General features: G+C 39.7%; 1 protein-coding gene across 5 annotated transcripts in view; it reads left to right on the top strand.

The window, feature by feature from the left end:
- The first annotated feature begins 48 nt into the window (after positions 1 to 48).
- Positions 49 to 19,625, top strand: part of KIAA0753 (KIAA0753 ortholog) — a 71,577-nt gene continuing 52,000 nt past the window's right edge. For 2 of the 5 annotated variants that reach the window (XM_033922015.1, XM_033922013.1), the window contains exons 1-6: positions 49 to 329; positions 7,637 to 7,793; positions 11,886 to 12,492; positions 16,588 to 16,694; positions 18,854 to 18,916; positions 19,261 to 19,482. In XM_033922015.1, the coding sequence (XP_033777906.1) occupies positions 49 to 329; positions 7,637 to 7,793; positions 11,886 to 12,492; positions 16,588 to 16,694; positions 18,854 to 18,916; positions 19,261 to 19,482 (1,437 nt within the window). Of the gene's footprint in view, positions 393 to 7,636; positions 7,794 to 8,443; positions 8,590 to 11,885; positions 12,493 to 16,587; positions 16,695 to 18,853; positions 18,917 to 19,260; positions 19,483 to 19,625 lie in introns of all 5 variants that reach the window. The other 3 variants (XM_033922017.1, XM_033922014.1, XM_033922016.1) reach the window with 3 other exon arrangements.

Genomic DNA, 19,625 nt, shown 5'->3' with positions numbered 1-19,625 from the left:
CCAAGAGGGCGATGCAATTGGGAGCGTGTTTTAGCCGTGAGGACTGAAATGATAGATTCACTATATTCAGCTGTTTCCTTCTGCCTGATTTATTTTTTTTTTTTTTTTTTTTTGGGGGGGGGATGTGTCCCGCCTTTTTTGTCGCTTTGGCAATTGAAAGCTGATCTTCAAAGCGGTGACTTGCCCAGGGGTCACAAGGAGCAGCGCCGGGATTTGAGCTCACAACCTCTGGGCGCAGAGGCAGCGGAAAAGTGTCCTTCCTTGCGCCCCGTCCGACGTCGTTACCTGCTGCTCCCAGCAGGCCCTACGGTTGTTGTCATGGCGCCGATGTAAGCGGCGGGAAGGGGAGGGAAGAGTTCTGCGTTGGCGACCGGCGACCTTCTGCTAGTAATGTGAGCGGAATTTCATCATAAATATTACCTTAGATATGTTTGGCGCTTGTTCCCTCACCTTTGCATCTGCTGTCATCTTTCTGTTTGGCACTATAAGTCCTTGCTTCCACCCTGCCCCATACATTCCTCTTCATGCTAGTCTTGGGAGTCCTAAGGTGTGTAGGAGACCGTTAATAGAGCCCACGGGATAATGTAGTAGTTAAAAAAAAAAAAAAAAAGTGGGTTAAATGAGTAATTGATGTGCTTTCTGCCTGTGTGGCGGCCATCTGGTCTGGCCCAAGTCCTCAAAATCTCTTCTTTATAACCTCTCTATCTCCTTCTTGCCTGCTCCCAACTTGCTAAGTTATATTGATTGATTGACTTATTTGTAAATTTCGCTGTAGATGTACAGTCTCTTGTCATGTAAACCGCTCTGAACTATTCTGGTACTGCGGTATACAAAAATAAAGTTATTATTATTATTATTATATCTGGCCTCCCTAGTCCTCTAAATATTCTTCATTCTTTGACCTTTAACTCTTTATTGTAGTTCCTTCCTATTACATCTCCTGTAAACCGTGCCGAGATGCCCTAAGGATTAGATTAGATTAATTGTGACTTTAAAGCAACTGCTTATTCCTTACCTTTATCGCCATGGGTATGTTATTTTAAACCGGGGGCTGTCTATTTTCAGTGGTACTTTGCAGAGTGTGCCAGGAAGAATTACTCTGCTTCCGTGCTATTCAATATTTATTTTTTTTTTAGTCTATGTATATTTTATTAAGAATAAAAGGTTTTTACAAAACCACTGCAGTCGCCAAAATTACATGACAAGTATGAAGGAAAAGCAAAAGTTCAAACATGAAAAAAAGTTTAAACCTAAAACAATATAGTAGGTCTAGATCAGTGGTCTCAAACTCACGGCCCGGGCGCTACATGCGACCCGCCAGGTACTATGTTTAGCATAATCACAAAAGTAAAATAAAAGTTTCTTGATCATCTTTATCTATAAATGATAATATTATTATTAAGACTTAGCCAAAAGGAAAGATTTATAAACTATAAAGAGTTTTACCTCATGCAAAATTGTCATTTCTTTAATAATAATATTTTTTTCTGAGGCCCTCCAAGTACCTACATATCCAAAATGTGGCCCTGCAAAGGGTTTGAGTTTCAGACCTCTGATCTAGATCAATATAACATTATAAATGACTGCAGATAAAGACCCAAATGGTCCATCCAGTCTGCCCAACCATAGATGCGTTAAAATTCATGATATAAATTAAATTGTCTATTTTCTTAGATATTTCTGGGCCAGAGACTTAGAGGTCTGCCCAATTCTGTGCTGAGGTTCCAACTACTGGAGTCTCTGTTGAAGCTCACTCAACCTTATCTAAACCAGGGGTGTCCAACCTGCCACCCAAGGGCCACATGTGGCCCCTTGACGTATTTTGTGCGGCCCTGGTCGAGGGCGATGCAGTGTTTTCCTCTGCACCCTCTCCGGGTGTTTACCGTCTTGCCGGCTCCCTCCTCTGTCTTGCTGCAGCGTTTGCGTGTTTGTGCGGCTCCAGAAAAAAATTTTTCGGCCAATGCAGCCCAGGGAAGCCAAAAGGTTGGACACCCCTGATCTAAACCATCCCAGCCATCAAAGCCCTCCCCAACCCATCCTCAGCTGAATGACCTTACATGGGACACAGACCATGCAAGTCCGCCCAGTACCAGCCTTAGAAACATAGAAATATGATGGCAGATAAAGGCCAAATGGCCCATCAAGTCTGTCCATCCACAGTAACCATTATCTCTCTCTCTCCAAGAGATCCCACGTGCCTATCCCAGGCCCTTTTAAATTGAGACACAGTCTGTCTCCATAACCTCTTCTGGGAGACTGTTCCATGCATCTACCACCATTTCTGTAAAAAAAAGTATTTCCTTAGATTACTCCGGAGCCTATCACCTCTTAAGTTCATCCTATGCATTCTCATTGCAGAGTTTCCTTTCAAATGAAAGAGTCTCGACTCATGTGCATTTACATTACGTAGGTATTTAAACATCTTTATCATATCTCCCCTCTCCCGCCTTTCCTCCAAAGTATGCAGATTGAGATTTTTAAATCTGTCCCCATACGCCTTATGATGAAGACCACATACCATTTTAGTAGCCTTCCTCTGGACCGACTCCATCCTTTTAATACCTTTTTGAAGGTGGGGCCTCCAGAATTGTACACACTATTTTAAGTTCAAACAATTTTTATTGATGCAAACAACAACAAATACAACATTAAAACTTTGTATAACAATGATGATGCATCAAATATAATAATATGATGAATATATTGATGTGGTCAATATTACATACAACACCAAGGTGCTTAGTATAATAATGAGGCATCGAGTAAAATACATCCCATATAAACCTAGAAAATACCTTCATCCCCCATCAAACCCCACTCTATGTATGACTACATGTTTTAAATCATTTAATACCCTCTACCATCCCTCCCTAAACACTCCCTTCCCTTCCCCATTCAAAAGTACTCTCCTTCATCCCCCATCAAACCTCAATAGGACTACATATTTGAATCTATTTAATACCCTCTACCTTCCCTCCCCAAACCCTCCCTTCCCTTTCGAATGGTACTCTCTACCCCTCCTCAATCTCAGTTAGGACACCCATCTTAAAACCGCACTATGACCTTTAGGAAATAAGGCTTGCAAATATGGATCTCATATTTGCATAAACAACATCTGTACACAATATTTTAAATGAGGTCTCACCAAAGTCTTATACAGGGGCATCAATACCTCCTTTTTCCACCGGTTTGCGAGTGTTTTGCAAGACGAGCAAAACACTCAGCAAACTTTTGTCTCGTAAACCGAGCACTGCCCTGATAAATGAGCACTCAGCAATGGTGGCCCAGAGGTGAATATCTGCCTGCAGGTGCTGCAGTGATTCCAAAGTGGTGCATTCCTTCCCTCGGGGTCCCTGTGCGGCTGCCCTCCCGCTTCAGCCGATGCCTCTGCCATCCGTCAGCGCCTCCCGGCTCCCATCCAAGCCAGCCGCCATCCTGAACGAGCATGCGCGCAGCTTCTCCTCTCCTCTCCTAAGTCAGCCGCTGCCCCGACAACACACTCACCACGTACAAGCACGCAGGACGTCCATTGACGAGGCGTTAGTATTTTGGCTTGCCGTGGGGGTTAGCGTGTGATGAAATATCCGACGCGCTAACCCCGTAGCGCACCTTGATAAAAGGAGCCCTTAGTTTCTTTTCGAAATAGGCCATAAGACAACATGGCTCCACTTATATAATTACCCAGCCAGGACTGTTGTTTAATTGCTTGAAATGCAAGCATCCTATCCAAAAAAGACCTGTTATGAGAAGGTGTAGAGAGCCTCATTAGTGTGTAAGGTCATTTAGGTCCCATATATTAGATTGCTAAATATCCCAAGGAAATCATTTGTTTTATATATTAATATATTTGTGTTGTACCAGATAAACCCCCTCTTTTACTAATGCATAGTGCAGGCTTTAGCGCTGGCAGTGGTGGTAACTGCTCATAGAATTCCTACGAGTGTCGGAGCAATTACTGCTGCTGCCGGTGCTAAAACCTGCGCTATGCGTTTAGTAAAAGAAGGGAAAGGTGATTTAGACTAGGAAGTTGTTGATTTCTAATCCATCTCTTTAGGTGCTTTATAAGTATCTTTTAGAATAGGATTGGAAAGTAATGATGTTGATAAACGTGCCTGGAGCTTTAATTAAAGGTATATGGTATACACTTCCCCCTCCCCATTTACGGTTTCCGCCCTCGCAATTTCACATAATCGTGATTTTTTTTGGGGGGGTGGGAGAGGGGGAAAAAAAACAAACCCATATTTTTGCCTTCCTCCCGGCATCCCGGCCTTACCTGGTGGTCTAGTGGGCTTTTGGGGCAGGAGAGATCTTCCTACGCTCCTGCCCCGTGCAGATCGCCAATAGGAAATGGCTGTGGGGAGTTCCCTTCGTAGTCTCGAGAGACTACGGGAACTCACAGCAGCCATTTCCTATTGACGATCTGCACGGGGCAGGAGCGTAGGAAGATCGCTCCTGCCCCAAAAGCCCGCTAGACCACTAGGTAAGGCCGGGATGCCGGGGGAAGGCGGGAGGGAGTTGAGGGTGGGTCAGAGCCGGATATTTGCGGTATTTCCATATTCGTGGTCCGGCTTTGCCCCTATCCCCCACGAATAACGAGGGAGATTTGTAGTTTATTTATTTGTATCCCGCTTTATACAAAGTGGGACACAGTAAATACATACACAATTATAAAACACAGTAAATAGATACACAATTCTAAAACATCATTACATACAATACAGACTAAGCACAGACAATGAAATTGATTGTTCAATTTGTAACCATCTTTGTGAAGATATAGGGCTCCTTTTACAAAGGTGCACTAGTGTTTTTAGCGTGCGCTATAGCTGAAAAACTACTTCCTGCTCAAGAGGAGGTTGCAGCAGCTAGCGCGCGGGGCTATTTTAGTGCGCGCTACTCCGTGCGTTAAGGCCCTAATCTGCGATAGCGGTTTTAACGTGCGCTAAATTGCCGCGCGCACTAGACGCTAACACCAGCATTGAGCTGGCATTAGTTCTAGCTGCACAGCGCGGGTTTAGCGCATGCGGCAATTCTGCGTGCACTAAAAACACTATCGCAGCTTAGTGAAAGGAGCCCACAGAGTTTGTAGATGTTAACCTTTTCCTATCGTGTGTCCCGGATGATGGGACATTCCAAAAATGTCATTGCCATCATGGATAAACAGTCTGTATGGACTAATAAAGAGCCAGGAACACAAAGTATTTGAATTTACAGACTTATGACTTATTTACATTATGTTTACAATAGCCGTAAATGATAACGGTGAATAATACAAAACTTTGCTAAAATAATTACGATTGGAACCAGCGTAACGTAAAATTTATTACGATAGGAAAAGGTAAACTGTTCTGCTGTATGGCATAGTAAATAAGTTTTGTTATAGTTGTTGTGGTGGGTTTTTTTGGGGGTTTTTTAAATTATATTCGTGGTGTTTTTTTTCCATGAAAATGAGTCATTAATATTTCTAGAAATTTGTAGAAAGGAATAACATTGGAAACATACATTATTTAATGTGTGTAAAATTTTGGGGATTATAGTTATCTTTAAATAATCCAGTCTTCCCTACCACAATAAATATAGGGGTGGCCAAGAATTCAAAGTTGCTTTTACCTTATCCATGATTTTTGACATATTCAGTTTAAAAGAAGAAATCGTTGTCAAAATATAAACCGATATTTAATATTTTATACCCTGTAAAAAGACAAGTATATTAAATAGAAGACAATAATTACTAAGCGGCATTAATTCAGTTTTATCCCAGTTTACCTTGTAACTAGAAATTTGGGAAAAAGGAGATTTTGATAAGTTCTACTAGAGAACTTTGTGGGCTGGATAGATATAATAAGATTTTTAGTGCAACATACACATTATTTGTGAACCTTTGGTTAGTCAATCCATTCCCATGAGAATTATTGTAGCATTCCCATGAGAATTTCCATGTAGTATTCTTGCAGCATTAGCATCTTTTTTGCTCCACTTCCCATCTCTCTGGACTGTCCTCCAATTCCCCAGTTACCTCTACAGCGAGATGGTAGGAGCCACTCTTTTTTTTGCTCGTGTTTGGTTTTCTTTTAAATTCAGTTTTTACTTGCCATTTGCAAGGCTTTCTGGTGCTGCAGAGGATTCCTGTCGTGAGACATCTCTGGCTGTGGGAAAACGCAGACTCTCGTTAGAGATCTGCATCCAAGGAGCAGACTGCCTTGCAGTGCGCCCACTTGGACAGCCTGCTCTAACAGGTGAAACAAGTCTTTGGGCGTAAAAGAAATTGTAAGCTTAGCAAGATAAAATAGCAAGCCAGTATGCAGCACTTTGTAGATCAGAGTGAGAATTTTTAATTGGACACTATTCCACAGGAAATCAATATAGTTTATAAAATAGAGGAGAGACCCTATCTCTCCACTATGCCTCAGCATTGGACCCAAGCAGTAGTGTTCTGTAGAGATTAGAGTCTCTTCAGAACTGACATGATCTCTTCAGATATGACCTGCATAGATTACTCATACTGTACATTGTAGTAATTGAGTCTAGAGCCTAAGAAGGCATGAAAAAGAGTATGTACAGATCTTATTTTACAGAGAGCTATGAAACCAGTTTTTACAATGGAAGAGATTTAGGAGAAAAACTTAATTTTGAATTGAGAATGACCCCTAAATACTTAAATTGGTCAACAGGATGTACTGGTAGCACAAATAAAATGGGAATAATAGTGGAAGAAGGTGCATGCTGAACAATCTAGAAGGCTATGTTTTGTGTTTTTTTTTGGAGTGGGGCTTGGAGGGGGGGGGGGGGGTAAAGACGATGCTTCTGAAGCCATTCTGCCACTTTATCTAGGCAGTGTTGAAGAAGACTAAGGTCTAGATTTCAACTACTAGTGTAATTGACAAAATATTTCTGCATAATAAATATGCAATAATGCCAAGCTCTTGTACTAAGGCAGCAAGGGGGCTAAGAAAGATCTTAAAAAGAAGAGGGGAGAGTATTGACCCCTGGTGAACACCACATGCCAGAGGGTATAAAAATGACTTATTGGACATCACTACTTTGAAGGTACAATTTTGAAGAAAGGAGGCAAACCAATTTAGGGTTGTACCTGAAAGACCGATTGAAGTAAGACGTTTCAGAAGGAAATCATATTCAATAACATCACATGCAGCTAAGAGATCAAGTGAGATTGCCAATACCACATAACATTCTAACTGCCTATATGTGATAGGTGGGTGACAAATTGTCAACTGCCTTACTTTTGATGCCAGTGTTAGACCAAGAAAGAGTGGGGATTCACCTCGCCCCCTAAAGACAAATTCAGATCAGTACTGTCATGGGGTTTGGAGAATCTCTAGCCCAAGAGCCCTGCTTTTTTTACTTTTTGTTTGATGCAGTTTGACTGGTTGAGCAGGCTGCTATCTTATTTGGCAGGCTGGTTGGACCATGCAGATTTTTTTTCTGCTTTCATCTACTGTATTGCTGTAGAATTTTAGCATTTATATGTTATCTGGCACATCTATATTCAAGTTATCACTTATTTTTAGAAAGCATATCAAATTTGTTATTTTGGTAACAACTTGCTGTGATTTATTTATTTCATTGTGCTTTTAAATCATAGTAACTGCTGTGTCTTGTGTGCTTGCCTTTGCAGAGAAATGCTAAAAATGGCTGTAGATTATCAACATCAGAATACAGTGTCAAATGCAAAGGGCTTGGGAATATCAAATGTATCCCATGCTCAGTTTGCACCAGGAACAAAGTTAGACAAGAATAATCATCTGAGGAATCCTCCATGTCTACAGACACAGGTAACCTTGGATGAAAAGCTATTAATACATCATTGTTATTATATGCTTCTTTTCCCCTCTGTTTTACTGCTATGTGTGTCAGTTGTCCACTTGCATCAAGGTTTTCTTTAACTGTAAAATGTACTTGGAGTAATTTTTTGTCCTGCTTGCATAGTTGCAAAGTCTGCAGATACATTTACATATGGCCTTTCACCAGCTTTCAAACAGAAAGTGCACATACATATTCACTTTGAAAAATGCCTCTAGAAAATGTACTTACAAACGCTTGCATCTTCATTTTTTCCATGTACTTCTGGCCAATACAATGCTCATAATTTTGAAAATACAAAAGTATTGCGCTCTGTTTCAATAGAAACATAGAAAACATGACTGTAAATATAGGCCAAGTGGCCCATCCACTGTCATCTCCTCTCCTTGAGATCCCATGTGCCTGTTCCTTGCTTTCTTGAATTCAGATAGTCTGTCTTCACCACCTCCACCAGGAGAATGCTATGCCACTTACCTACCACCCTTTCTGTATTGTCTCTTCCATGGCATCCTTTCCATTATTCCAGACCAGTGGGATAGAATTGTCCATTGACCAGCAGGTGAGCTGTCTTACATAGGTCCTACCCAACCACAGCCCTTCATTATTTTCTGTCTCCAAGCAGGTGGATGGTGAGAGTATGTGTCTCTTAGAAGTGTGCAAAGTTCTTGTCGGGTATTTGAAGGTCACAAATGACTTTCGAAGGTCGATCGGTTGTCCAGTCTTTGGGGTTTTCAGAAGCATGGCTGCTCCACATCAAAACTATACAAAGTAGGGTAAATATAGTCAATTGCGCTTTGTATTACATGTTATTGTAGATTTTAAAGATGAAATAAATTTTGTTAGTTTTTAGGATATGAATTGAATTAAAGAAATCAATAAAGTAAATATTTAATTAATTTTATATTATGTTCCACATCAAAGCCAACAATTGCGAGATTATTGAAAGAGGTGGTCAGTTCGGCATATTTGCTGGTAGAGAAACAGGCACCAACCCTATTATGAGCGTACTCAACGAAGTGCGTGGTGTCCTCATGGGTCAAATCGGCCCTTTTTTTCTCTGAAGGAAATTTGCAAAGCGGCCACTTGGTCGTCTGTCCATTCCTTTTGTCAGACATTACCATGTGGATGTGAGAGTGCGTTTAGATGCTCAATTTGAAGCAGAGCTTTTGTGGGTGACTGCTCCAGGGGCCTTCCCTTGCTGGGATTTGCTCTGAACATCCCACTGGTCTGGAATAGTGGGAAGGAGAAATTAGGTCTTGCCTAATAATTTTCATTTCTTTAGTCCTTCACACTCTGTGGAGCTGCAGTGACCCTTTATTCCATGCTTTCTGAGGTTGAGTCTTGTTCTCTCTGCTTGTTAATGTAAAATACTGAAAGACTGTGGTCAGGTAGGACCTATATAGGACAGCTCTTCTTCATGGATTCTATCTCTACCTGCTGGTTGATGGGCAAGACTATATCACTGGTCTGGAATAGTGTGAAGGACTAATGGAACAAAAATTATTAGGTAAGACCTAATTTCTCCATCTTCATCCTATGCTCTCTCATACTGGAGTCTCTTTCATTTGAAAAAGGTTCACCTCCTGTACATTAATACCACAGAGATATTAAACATCTTAATCATATCCACTCCCTCCCACCTTTCTTCCAGAGTATATTTATTGAGGTCTTTAAGTTGGTCCCCAAATCCCTCCTTCCTTGTCATCAGCAGACGATGAATCCAGAGATGAGATATATATGACAAAGCTCAGTTTTGTGTTCTCTATAGGATGGTAAACTCACTGGTAAGCCAGTATTCTCTATTTCCAGCAGGAGGATGGATGATCTTTCTCCTGCTCCTGGTTTTTTCTTCTGTGCAGTGTGACCTGTGAGAGGTGGCTCCTGTTTTGGCTTTGCTGATTCAGTTGAGTGAGGGAATTAGGCTTCCTAGGTGCCTATTGCAGGGTATAGCTGGTGGTGCCAGCTCCTGAGCTGTCCCGGGTGGCCCCATTTGGAATTGTCCTGCACGCCTTGCTCCTTCCTCATTACAAAAAAAAAAAAGAGAAATTTAAACCCAAAGGGAGTGCAGTGTATTGGAGACAAGTTTAGACAGTGTATATGGGTTGTTTGCTTGATATCGTTTTCAGAACATAGTGGTGAGTACTGCATGTTGTTGCTCTTTCCTCTTTACCATTCCTTCTCATGGAGATTTCTCCTTGCCAATACTTCCAGCAATTCTGTTTCTGAGCAGTGGCTTTTAGGGCAGCCAAACTTAGGGAGCTTTCTCCTGTGGTGAGGACCCAGGGGCAGTGTTGGGCCATTGTCGGAGACAGCTTGAGGGGGCAGTGCAGACTTTTGGGGGGGTTTCTCCTTCCCACATTGGAGTGATTTTGGCGGGCTCCTCTTCTAATGGTGACTCAGGGCGGCATCTGGGGATTCTATGGCCTAACTGAAGACTATCTTTGAGCTGTTTATGTGCCAAAAAAACCCCATGGGTTTAGTAAGACGCTTGGCTTGGACTACGCCTTCTTGCCTTTGAGTGGCATTTTGGACCCAGTTTGGGTCCAATATTCCAGATTGGTTCTGGTTAGAATGGAGGCTCATGTTTCCTTTACGTCTTAATCATGTTATTAGTATTCAAATGTCAAGGTTATATAAAGAACATAAAATATTTGTTGATACCTGGAAAACTTTAAGGTATATAAGTAGTCTAACTCCTATTCCAATAAATAAATCAACAACTCAAACAATTGGCTAAACCCCAAGATCAAGGCTGGCGTTTTTAAAATCATCTGGAAACATTGGATGATGGCTGGAATTTGTACTTTAGAGGATGTGATAAACAAAGGTAAACTGTTTGAGTTTTCACAATTGCAAATAAATTTGGTTTAAATAAATCGCAATATTTTAGGTGGTTGCAATTGAAGCAGGATATTCAGGCGGAGTTCCCTGAATGGAAAAATCTTAATAATTATCATAGCCTGGAATTCTTATGTTTTCAGATAGATTCTATGGGTCACCAGGCCGCAATGTGGTATAAATTAATATCTGGATTTGTAAATAAAAAACAAAAACATGGTCTTAGAGACATTTGGAGCATTGAGATTAAGCATCAGGATTACTGCATCACAATGGCCACGTCTTTGGTCTTGGAGGTTAAGATGTACAGTTTCAGCATCTAAACTAAACTAAACTAAACCTTGGGTTTATATACCGCACCATCTCCACGAATGCGGAGCTCGGCACGGTTTACAGGAAGAAAGATGAGAGAGGAACTACAGTGGAGAGATTAAAGAGTTTTGGACCCCTGTTCGTGTACAAAAACTTGATAGCTCTAAGTCTAATAAATGCTGGCACTGTCATCTTGTGGCGGGGACATTAGATCATCTTTTATTTTATTGTCCATTCATATTATTATTTTGGAAATCAATTTGGAGAATCCAGTAGCCTTGACATATGATACGATTTTATTTGGCACAGCAATGAGAGCACATAGTCAAATTTCTTCAAATAACAACAAACTTTTATTTATATTAACTGGAATAGCAGTTCAACAAATAACATACAATTGGAAAAGTTATGACAGGTTAAATTATAACTTTTGGTGGAATTCGGTATGCCATATATATAAAATGGAGCGTACATTTGCAACACAAAAAGGGTATATAGATAAGTTTAAGAAGATTTGGGGACCATTAATAGATTTTTGCAATGAATGATACAATTTTCCTATAATAAGATATTGATAAGAGGGGGTGGGTGGGAGGGTTTATTTTATTCATCTTATAATATAAATAATTTATCAATATATCTTGTAGTATTATATGCAGTTGCCAAGGGGAGGGGATGGGTTTATAATTGAGAAATAGTTGGTATACTTATTAAATATTATATACTGTTTCAAGATTATAGTAAAAGATTATATAATGATACGTTATATATATATAGTAATGTATGAAGGAATATCAAGTGTGTACGTAATGAAATTGTATAAATTTAAGTGGTACACTTGTTATATGAAAAATGAATAAAAATCTTAAAACTAAAACTGTATATTTTTTTCTAATTTTCTTTTATTATTGCAGCTGCAATTCAATAGGAATGTTCCAGCCCATCCATCCAATTTAGCAATCAGATATTCTACTCCTGGACCAATTATAATAGAAAAGCTAACACAGTCACACTCTCAAAGTAATATTCAGCAGAAAGATGATGATGTGCAGAGCTCCAGGAGTTCTCTTTCCTTTTCTGTTGTGTCTGAGGATAAACTTAATTTGGCTGTTCAAATGGCGAAAAGAGATATAAAACGGAAACATCTAGAAGAAAAACTGAAGCAAGATGTGGCCAAAAAGTCTCAGGAGAAATCTTCAAAGTTTTCAATATCTAAAGAGACTGCCCATAAAAGACCTGGAAATATTGCAGACAGAAATAAATCAAGAAGTCAAGTACATTTTAAAAACAGGCAGCAGCTGCCTTCCGAAGTTACTGACTCTGGAGCTAAGGTGTATGTTTACACCCCAAATGATGGCGTTCTACATCCTGCTTTTTCAGACTCACCTCCCACCCATGATCCAGGGCCAGGACCTAAAATGAGCCCTCAAAAGGAGAGTGACAGAAGTGTGCGGGAGGTTCGAAGATTACAAAAGGAACTAAGCAGGTACATCCAGAAGATAGAAGAACTGGCTAAAAAAGGTAAAATGAGCACAGAATCTGTCTCTCCTACTGCACTAGCAACTCCCCCTCATTATTTTCTCAAACTACTGTATATACTCAAATATAAGCCTAGAATTTTGGGCCAAAAAATGGGAGTCTTGGTTTATATTTGTCTCACTACTACTTTTTATTTCTCTAGCGCTGCTAGATGTATTCCAGTGGTCTTAAACCCTTTGCAGGGCCACATTTTGGATTTGTAGGTACTTGGAGGGTCTCAGAAAAAATAGTTAATGTTTTAGTAAAAGAAATGACCCTTTTTTATAGTTTATAAATCTTTCTTTTTGGCTAAGTCTTAATAATAATATTGTAATACGATCAAGAAACTTTTATTTTACTTTTGTGATTATTCTAAAAATACCGAGGGCTTCAAAATAGTACCTGGCACGAGTTTGAGACCACTGATGTACACAATGCTGTGCATTAAACATGTAAGAGACAATTCCTGCTCAATAGAGCTTATAATCTAATTAAAACAGACAAACAGGTCAAATAAGAGGGAATTTCTCAAAGAAGGAATGATAAAACAAACATGGACCTATCGTAGGCCTCTCTCTGGGCCTACCTTAAGCCCCGCTCATCCAGTGGTGCGCCAGGGCAAGAGTGATCTTCCTATGCTCTTGCCCTATGAAGTCCCACTACTCAAAATGGATGATGCAAGTTCCCACAGTCACCTCACGAGACTTCTGCGAGTTCAGTTTTATATTCGTGTCAACTTTTTTCACCTTTGTTTTTTGGGGAAAAGGTTACCTCGTTTGTATTCAGATGGGTTTATATTCGAGAATATACGATAGGGCCATTATAATGGAAGAGTAGACCATTACATAACGTAAAAAAAACAAACAAAGAACAGAGCTTCATAGACCATCTGTGATAAATAAGTAAAATTTAACAAAAACAATAGGAAATAATGCTAGATTGCTTGTTCTGAAAATATTTGCACTATACATGATTTAAAATTTCCAAAATTCTGGTTAATGGTGTTTTCTATGTATACTTCCCATGGTCTTGTGGGCCACATGAAATTCAATGATAGATCACAAGCTGCCCACCCCTGTGTTAGAGCAATAAGCTGAGAAGCAGAGAAGCAAATCCCACTCCTCTCACTAATAATTCTTATGAATTGGGGCAAGTTACTTCAAATCCATTGCCATATAAAGAAAGTTGAAGGAAATAGAAACTGGCAGGGCCAAATTTTGAGTATTGTTTGACTTTAGTAATCCTGCAGCTTTAAATAATACTTTCCAGTGCAATAGGTGAGATATTCTAGACAGATGGGTTATTTCCCTATAGCCGAATGCTGCTGCAAAAGGAATCTACACTTCCCCCTCCGTATTTACGGGGGTTATGAGCAGAGCTGGCTCGCGAATATTAAAAAAACGCGAATAATATTCGGGCCGGTTCTGCCCCTAACCCCTGCCTTACCTGGTGGTCTAGCTGGTTTTCAGGCAGGAGCGAACTTCCCACGCTCCTGCCCCGTGCAGATTTCTCACAGGAAATGACTGCTTTGAGCTCCCGTAGTCTCTTGAGCCATTTCCTGTGAGCGATCTGCACGGGGAAGATTGATCCTGCCCTGAAATCCCGCTAGACCACCAGGTAAGGCTTAAGGGGGGGCTTACAGGGCTTAAAATAGCCCAAAAAATAAAAATAAATTTTTAAAATTTAAAACCGCGAATAAGCGAATCCATAGATGCGGAATTCGCGAATATGGAGGGGGAAGTGTACTCTGGATTTTTCACTCTGCCTTTGCTGTACTTCACTGGGTTCTCTAACTGTCCACATTTTATTATTTTTAATTGATGGAATTTCATCCCTTTTTGGGGTAATTTGGTGCTTGGAGCGAATTTGAAGCTCTGCCTGCTTGAGAATTCACAAACCGCCCTGTAGCTGAAAGGCCGATCCCATTGGGCACCTGTTAGCCAGCCTGCATAGTTTTCTCTAGAGCTCAAGGCCTCCCTGATTTGGTCTCACCTTCAGTTAAGCAGAGGTTTAGCGCAGGCTGTTAAGCACCCTTAGGAGGCTCAGCAGTGTCTCGCAGGGTGCCAGCTGCATCTTCACTCCTCCGCCCATCCCGTTGGTCCGCTGGGGTGGAAGTGTAATCAAACATAGGAGTCTGACTGGCAGCCCAAAGATCAGCTTTACAGAACCATTCCCAGCATTTTGGTAGTGAATTTTCTCATCCAACTACTTTGAGAGAGCTGAAAGCAGGCTGCAGCACAGATCCTATGAGGTCACAGTGAGTACACAGGCTGTTAAGAAATGTATGATGCAATACTGGTCCAAAGTTGCATCAGTTGAGAGGTCTTGAACAGTTCTTACAAAGGAGCAAATGGGGGCCAAATTCACTCTGCTTAAATCATAGTCTCTGAATTCTGCAGGAGGCTATGGAGCTCTGTATGAAAGCTAAATTAAAGGATTTCACTTTTACAGGTTCTTTGGGTTTCCAGTTGTTATCTCATTGTTTGATTCTTTGAGGAAGGAGAAGTTCTTTCTGCATTTTTATGAGGCATACTGATTAACCAAGGAGCATACTGTCCTATATATGGCACACTTCAATTCAGTGCTCTCTATTTCCACCTACTGGCAAATAGATGTAACCCACAAGTCTCTGGATTCATCTGCTTTGACTAAAGGAAAGAAAATTATAGGTAAAGCATATCTTTTCCTTATCTGGACTAAAATTAGAAAGCTTATCTGTGTTTAAAAGCCAGGATCAAAATTTGGCTGTTTTTACTGGCCTTTGACAACAGGTAGCTGGGTTCAGATTCTGACTAGCAACTTTACTTCTCTCTGGCTGTAAATCCATGATATTATGTCTTCCATCTAACTTATCTCTCCAGCCTATTATTTTGAACAAATAATATATCTTCATGTATCTGTGTTTTTCACTTAAATTACTTATTTTAGGATCATAAACTACCTTGAAATATACTGTATTTCTTGCTCCATAAGATGCACTTCCCCCCCCAAAAGTGGGTGGAAATAAGAGTGCATCTTATGGAGTGAATACTTCCCGGTCCCATACCTTTATTTAATCCCGGCGGTCCAGCGCTGTATTGGCAGGAGCTTTCTGTGCTCCTGCCCTTCCCAAGCTAGACCACTGCCTCCTGATATCTTCTATGTTCTTTTTGCAAATACAGTAAAACCTTGGTTTGCGAGCATAATTCATTCCAGAAGCATGCTTGTAATCCAAAGCACTCGTATATCAAAGCGAATTTCCCCATAGGAAACTCAGACGGGATTCGTTCCACAACTCCAAAACTTTAATACAAAATACTATATGTACTTATATTGCAAGACCTTGCTCATTTAGAACAGTCACTACATTCCTTCGGCGTCAGAGAGAGAAGAACCATCGGCTCAGTTGTGATGATGTGACGCGTGTATACTATATGTACTCGTATTGCAAAACCTCGCTCATTTAGAACAGTCAAAGCGAAGAACCAATGGCTTAGTTGTGATGATGTGATGTATGTATACTGTATGTACTTGTATTGCAAGACATTGCTTGTATATCAAGTTAAAATTTAATAAAATGTTTTGCTTGTCTTGCAAAACACTTGCAAACCAAGTTACTTGCAATCCAAGGTTTTACTGTATTGTAGTTCTTGCCCATCTCCTTATGTTTAGTGTATGTCCGTAAGACAAGTAATTTGTTGTACTAATAATATTCCCTAGTATTGTCCATCTTTGTTAATTTTATAATTTGTTTTTATAGTATCTGCTATCTGTATTATTAGTATTGTATACCACCTAGAAGCCTTGAAACTTGATATTATGATGTTTGTTCAGTTAAAATGTTTAACATGTTATATTTTCAGAGCAGAGCAGATTTGTAGTTTAGGGAATCTCCCCGTATCCTTCCTTTGCATGTGTTTCTATATAGGGTTATCACCTGCTTTGGTACATGCTGAAGGGGGCAGCAGAGCCCTCTGGTGAAGGAGGAGGAGTTGTAAAGCTGGAATGGATTCCTTCTGCATGGCTCGCGAGCATGGGGAGAATACCCTACAGTTCAGAATGACACATCTATCTACTAGAAAAGATATTAGCAAGGTAAGAACTTAATCTCTTTTTCAGAGAGATCTGTGGAAGTTTTGGATCCAGATGAAGAACGCAGAGATCGCATTAGACAGCAAGAACAAAACATCCGATCTGCTAGGATATTGTATGTGCTTCAGCAGCAGGTGAGACTCATGGGTTACTTTGTAAACTGTTATTGCAGTCAACAGGTGGTGGGAACACAGTTCTGTTAATTTGTAATTGAAAAGACAAAATAAACAATAACAAAAACTGTTGCATTTGCATAAGGACCAGCAAAAGATATACAAAGCCCTTGTAGAGATCTGTTAAGCTTCTTTGCATATCCAATAGCTGTCTCAGATTATTGTCCTTTAAAGGCATTTGAGACTTTCTGTATCAGAGGCCAGGTAGGGAGGAAATTATCAACAAGGGCTGCCATTAAGAAAGGTTATTTTAGGACAAGTCATTCTATTTTAACACAGGGTCCTATTTTATACAATGAGACCCTGTGCTCAAATAGCCAATTTTGATCATTTCCCCCCCTCTTATAGAGCTATATCTTCCAGTGTACTATATGATGGGCTGTTTTCCATACAGCTTGGTTCAATATAACACAGAATTGCTTATAGTGTTCTCAAGGGTTGTACTGTATTTTTGTTGTTGATATTACATATTACACTATGAACCCAATATAACATGGATTCACTTACACAGCAGTCAAATATTTTGGAGCCCAATGTCTACTTTATATGGGATCTAGAGTGTAGCTGCAATTGCTTACCTTGTAGCATAGATGCATTGCTTAGCAAGAAGTTTATCATAGTGTCCTTCCAGTATTGCAATAAACATATTATCGATTCTAGAGGAAACCTGTATCCTTAGCCAGAATGAATTTCCTGGTCTACCTCTTTAGAAACATACCACTAGAGGACAAAAGGATCTGCCTTGGTGTAGTGCTCTACAATAAAGATGTTCACAGGAACATAATCTGGTCCCTATTCCCCCCTCTCCCCCCATTCGCTTTTGATCCATCCCTTTCCATTCTTGCTGTACTATCTGTGGGAGAAGGTAGCTGAATACAGCTGTCGGCTCCCTTTATCTGCTACTCAATGGACTGCTTTCGATGTTAAAGTGCCTGACTCTGTCTAAGGCAGGAGTGTCAAAGTCCCTCCTCGAGAGCCGAAATCCAGTCGAGTATTCAGGATTTCCCCAATGAATATGCATGAGATCTATTTGCATGCACTGCTGTTATTGTATGCTAATAGATCTCTTGCATATTCATTGGGGAAATCCTGAAAACCTGAATGGATTGCGGCCCTCGAGGAGGGACTTTGACATCCCTGGTCTAAGGTAATCAAAATCACAATTTAAAATTATTCAAATTGTTAAATCATGAGCAAATTATGAAAAATTTGATTGTATTTTTTTTTTTAAATTTCTTTATTCATTTTATAATTCACAACAAGTGTACAGCCAAATATTAAACAATATATAAGACAATAACACTTGAAAATCCACCATATTATACAACAGAAAAAGAAATATCCACATTCATATTCATCAAAAGAAAAACCACAGGAATATATTGTCTTATCATTCATATGTAATATTAATAAAAATCCAACCCTCCCCATTCCATATGCAAAAATTAAAATTGGGAAAAGTGGAAATCATTCATTATAATAATTTAAAAATGGTCCCCACACATCCTTGAATTTCTTATAATATCCCTTCTGAACTGCCAACGCTCTTTCCATTTTAAACACATGACACACTGAATTCCACCAAAAGCAATAGTTTAGCCTTGTACAATCTTTCCAGTTATATGTTATTTGTTGAATGGCAACCCCTGTCAATATCATTTGCAGATATATTGATTGTATTTTTAATGCGGTGTTTAATTTTAGTTACTGTACTCCTAATGAAAATATTTTCAAAACATGGCCCTACTAGGTATTTGACTTGCGTATTGATCTGTACTAATAGATTCTTGGACTATTTGAATCCACTGTTTTTTATGGCCAGGGACAGTATTGAGCCTGACAAAACTTTATAATCCCCGAGATTTGATATCTGCCAATCAGTTTCTTTAGGTTATTGTTACATCTGGGGGTTTTTTCCCTATACTCTTGGTTCATTATAGTTTAACCTTTTCAGCTTCTTTAGAGTTTTATACAGGTTTGCATATTTTGGAGTTGCACTTTAAATTGTTGTTTTTATGTCTAAAATTCAATTTTTCTGAATTCTGCAGAGAAATTGCATTTTTTACTAAAATGAAATTGTGCTTGGGCAAGTTTGTTTTACCTTTATTTTCAACCAACAGGTTAAAGAAATTCAAGCTGATCTTGAGAAATTAAGTCCTCATAAAATCAAGCACACCAAGAAGGTAAAAATTAGTACTGGCTGCTATTTTTTGCAGTAGCTTCATGGGAAAAGTTGGTGACCTTTCAGTTTTTGTTTTTTTTTTTTAATTTTAATGGAGCAGTTCCACCAAGTTTATTTGTAATCCACATTATTATAATATTTGCAAACCTACTGTAGCTTGAGTTAATGGCAAGAGTCCATTCGGACGTCTGGCATCTATCACTATTCTGTGTAATTCCTATGATTAAAGTGTGGCTTCTTTATTTCTTTATATGGCACTGATATTTTGATGATTTGCTACCAAAAATGTTCTTTTTAAAGAATTTGAGTATTAATCTAATTTTTATTGTTTGATGTTTTAACCAGTCTCTTGCCATGTCTAGACTGGCAGCTGCTCACAGAGCTGCAATTCGAGCTTTGCAAATGTTTGTCACTCAATTTAATGACCAGACAGAGCAACAGATCCCTGCGCACTACAAGGAACTGGGCCAGTTGATTCGCCAGCTATCCCTGTGTTCTGCCAAACTTGATAAAGAAGCAGATTCATGTCTTTCTGACACGATCATCTCCATTCTTCAACAAGTTGAGGTATGTAGAGTGCTTCACCTACAGAGCTGGTGTTTTTGAGAATCTGAATAAGCCTGTGTGTGGGGCTAGTATGCCAGTCCGTGGAGGCTGTATTCACTGCTCTCTGGGAACACTCTATGATTGGACTCTGTGTATGCACACCA

The sequence above is a fragment of the Geotrypetes seraphini genome, chromosome 15, assembly GCF_902459505.1.
Source record: "Geotrypetes seraphini chromosome 15, aGeoSer1.1, whole genome shotgun sequence".
NCBI lineage: Eukaryota > Metazoa > Chordata > Amphibia > Gymnophiona > Dermophiidae > Geotrypetes > Geotrypetes seraphini.
This window is presented reverse-complemented; position numbering and strand designations above follow the sequence as displayed.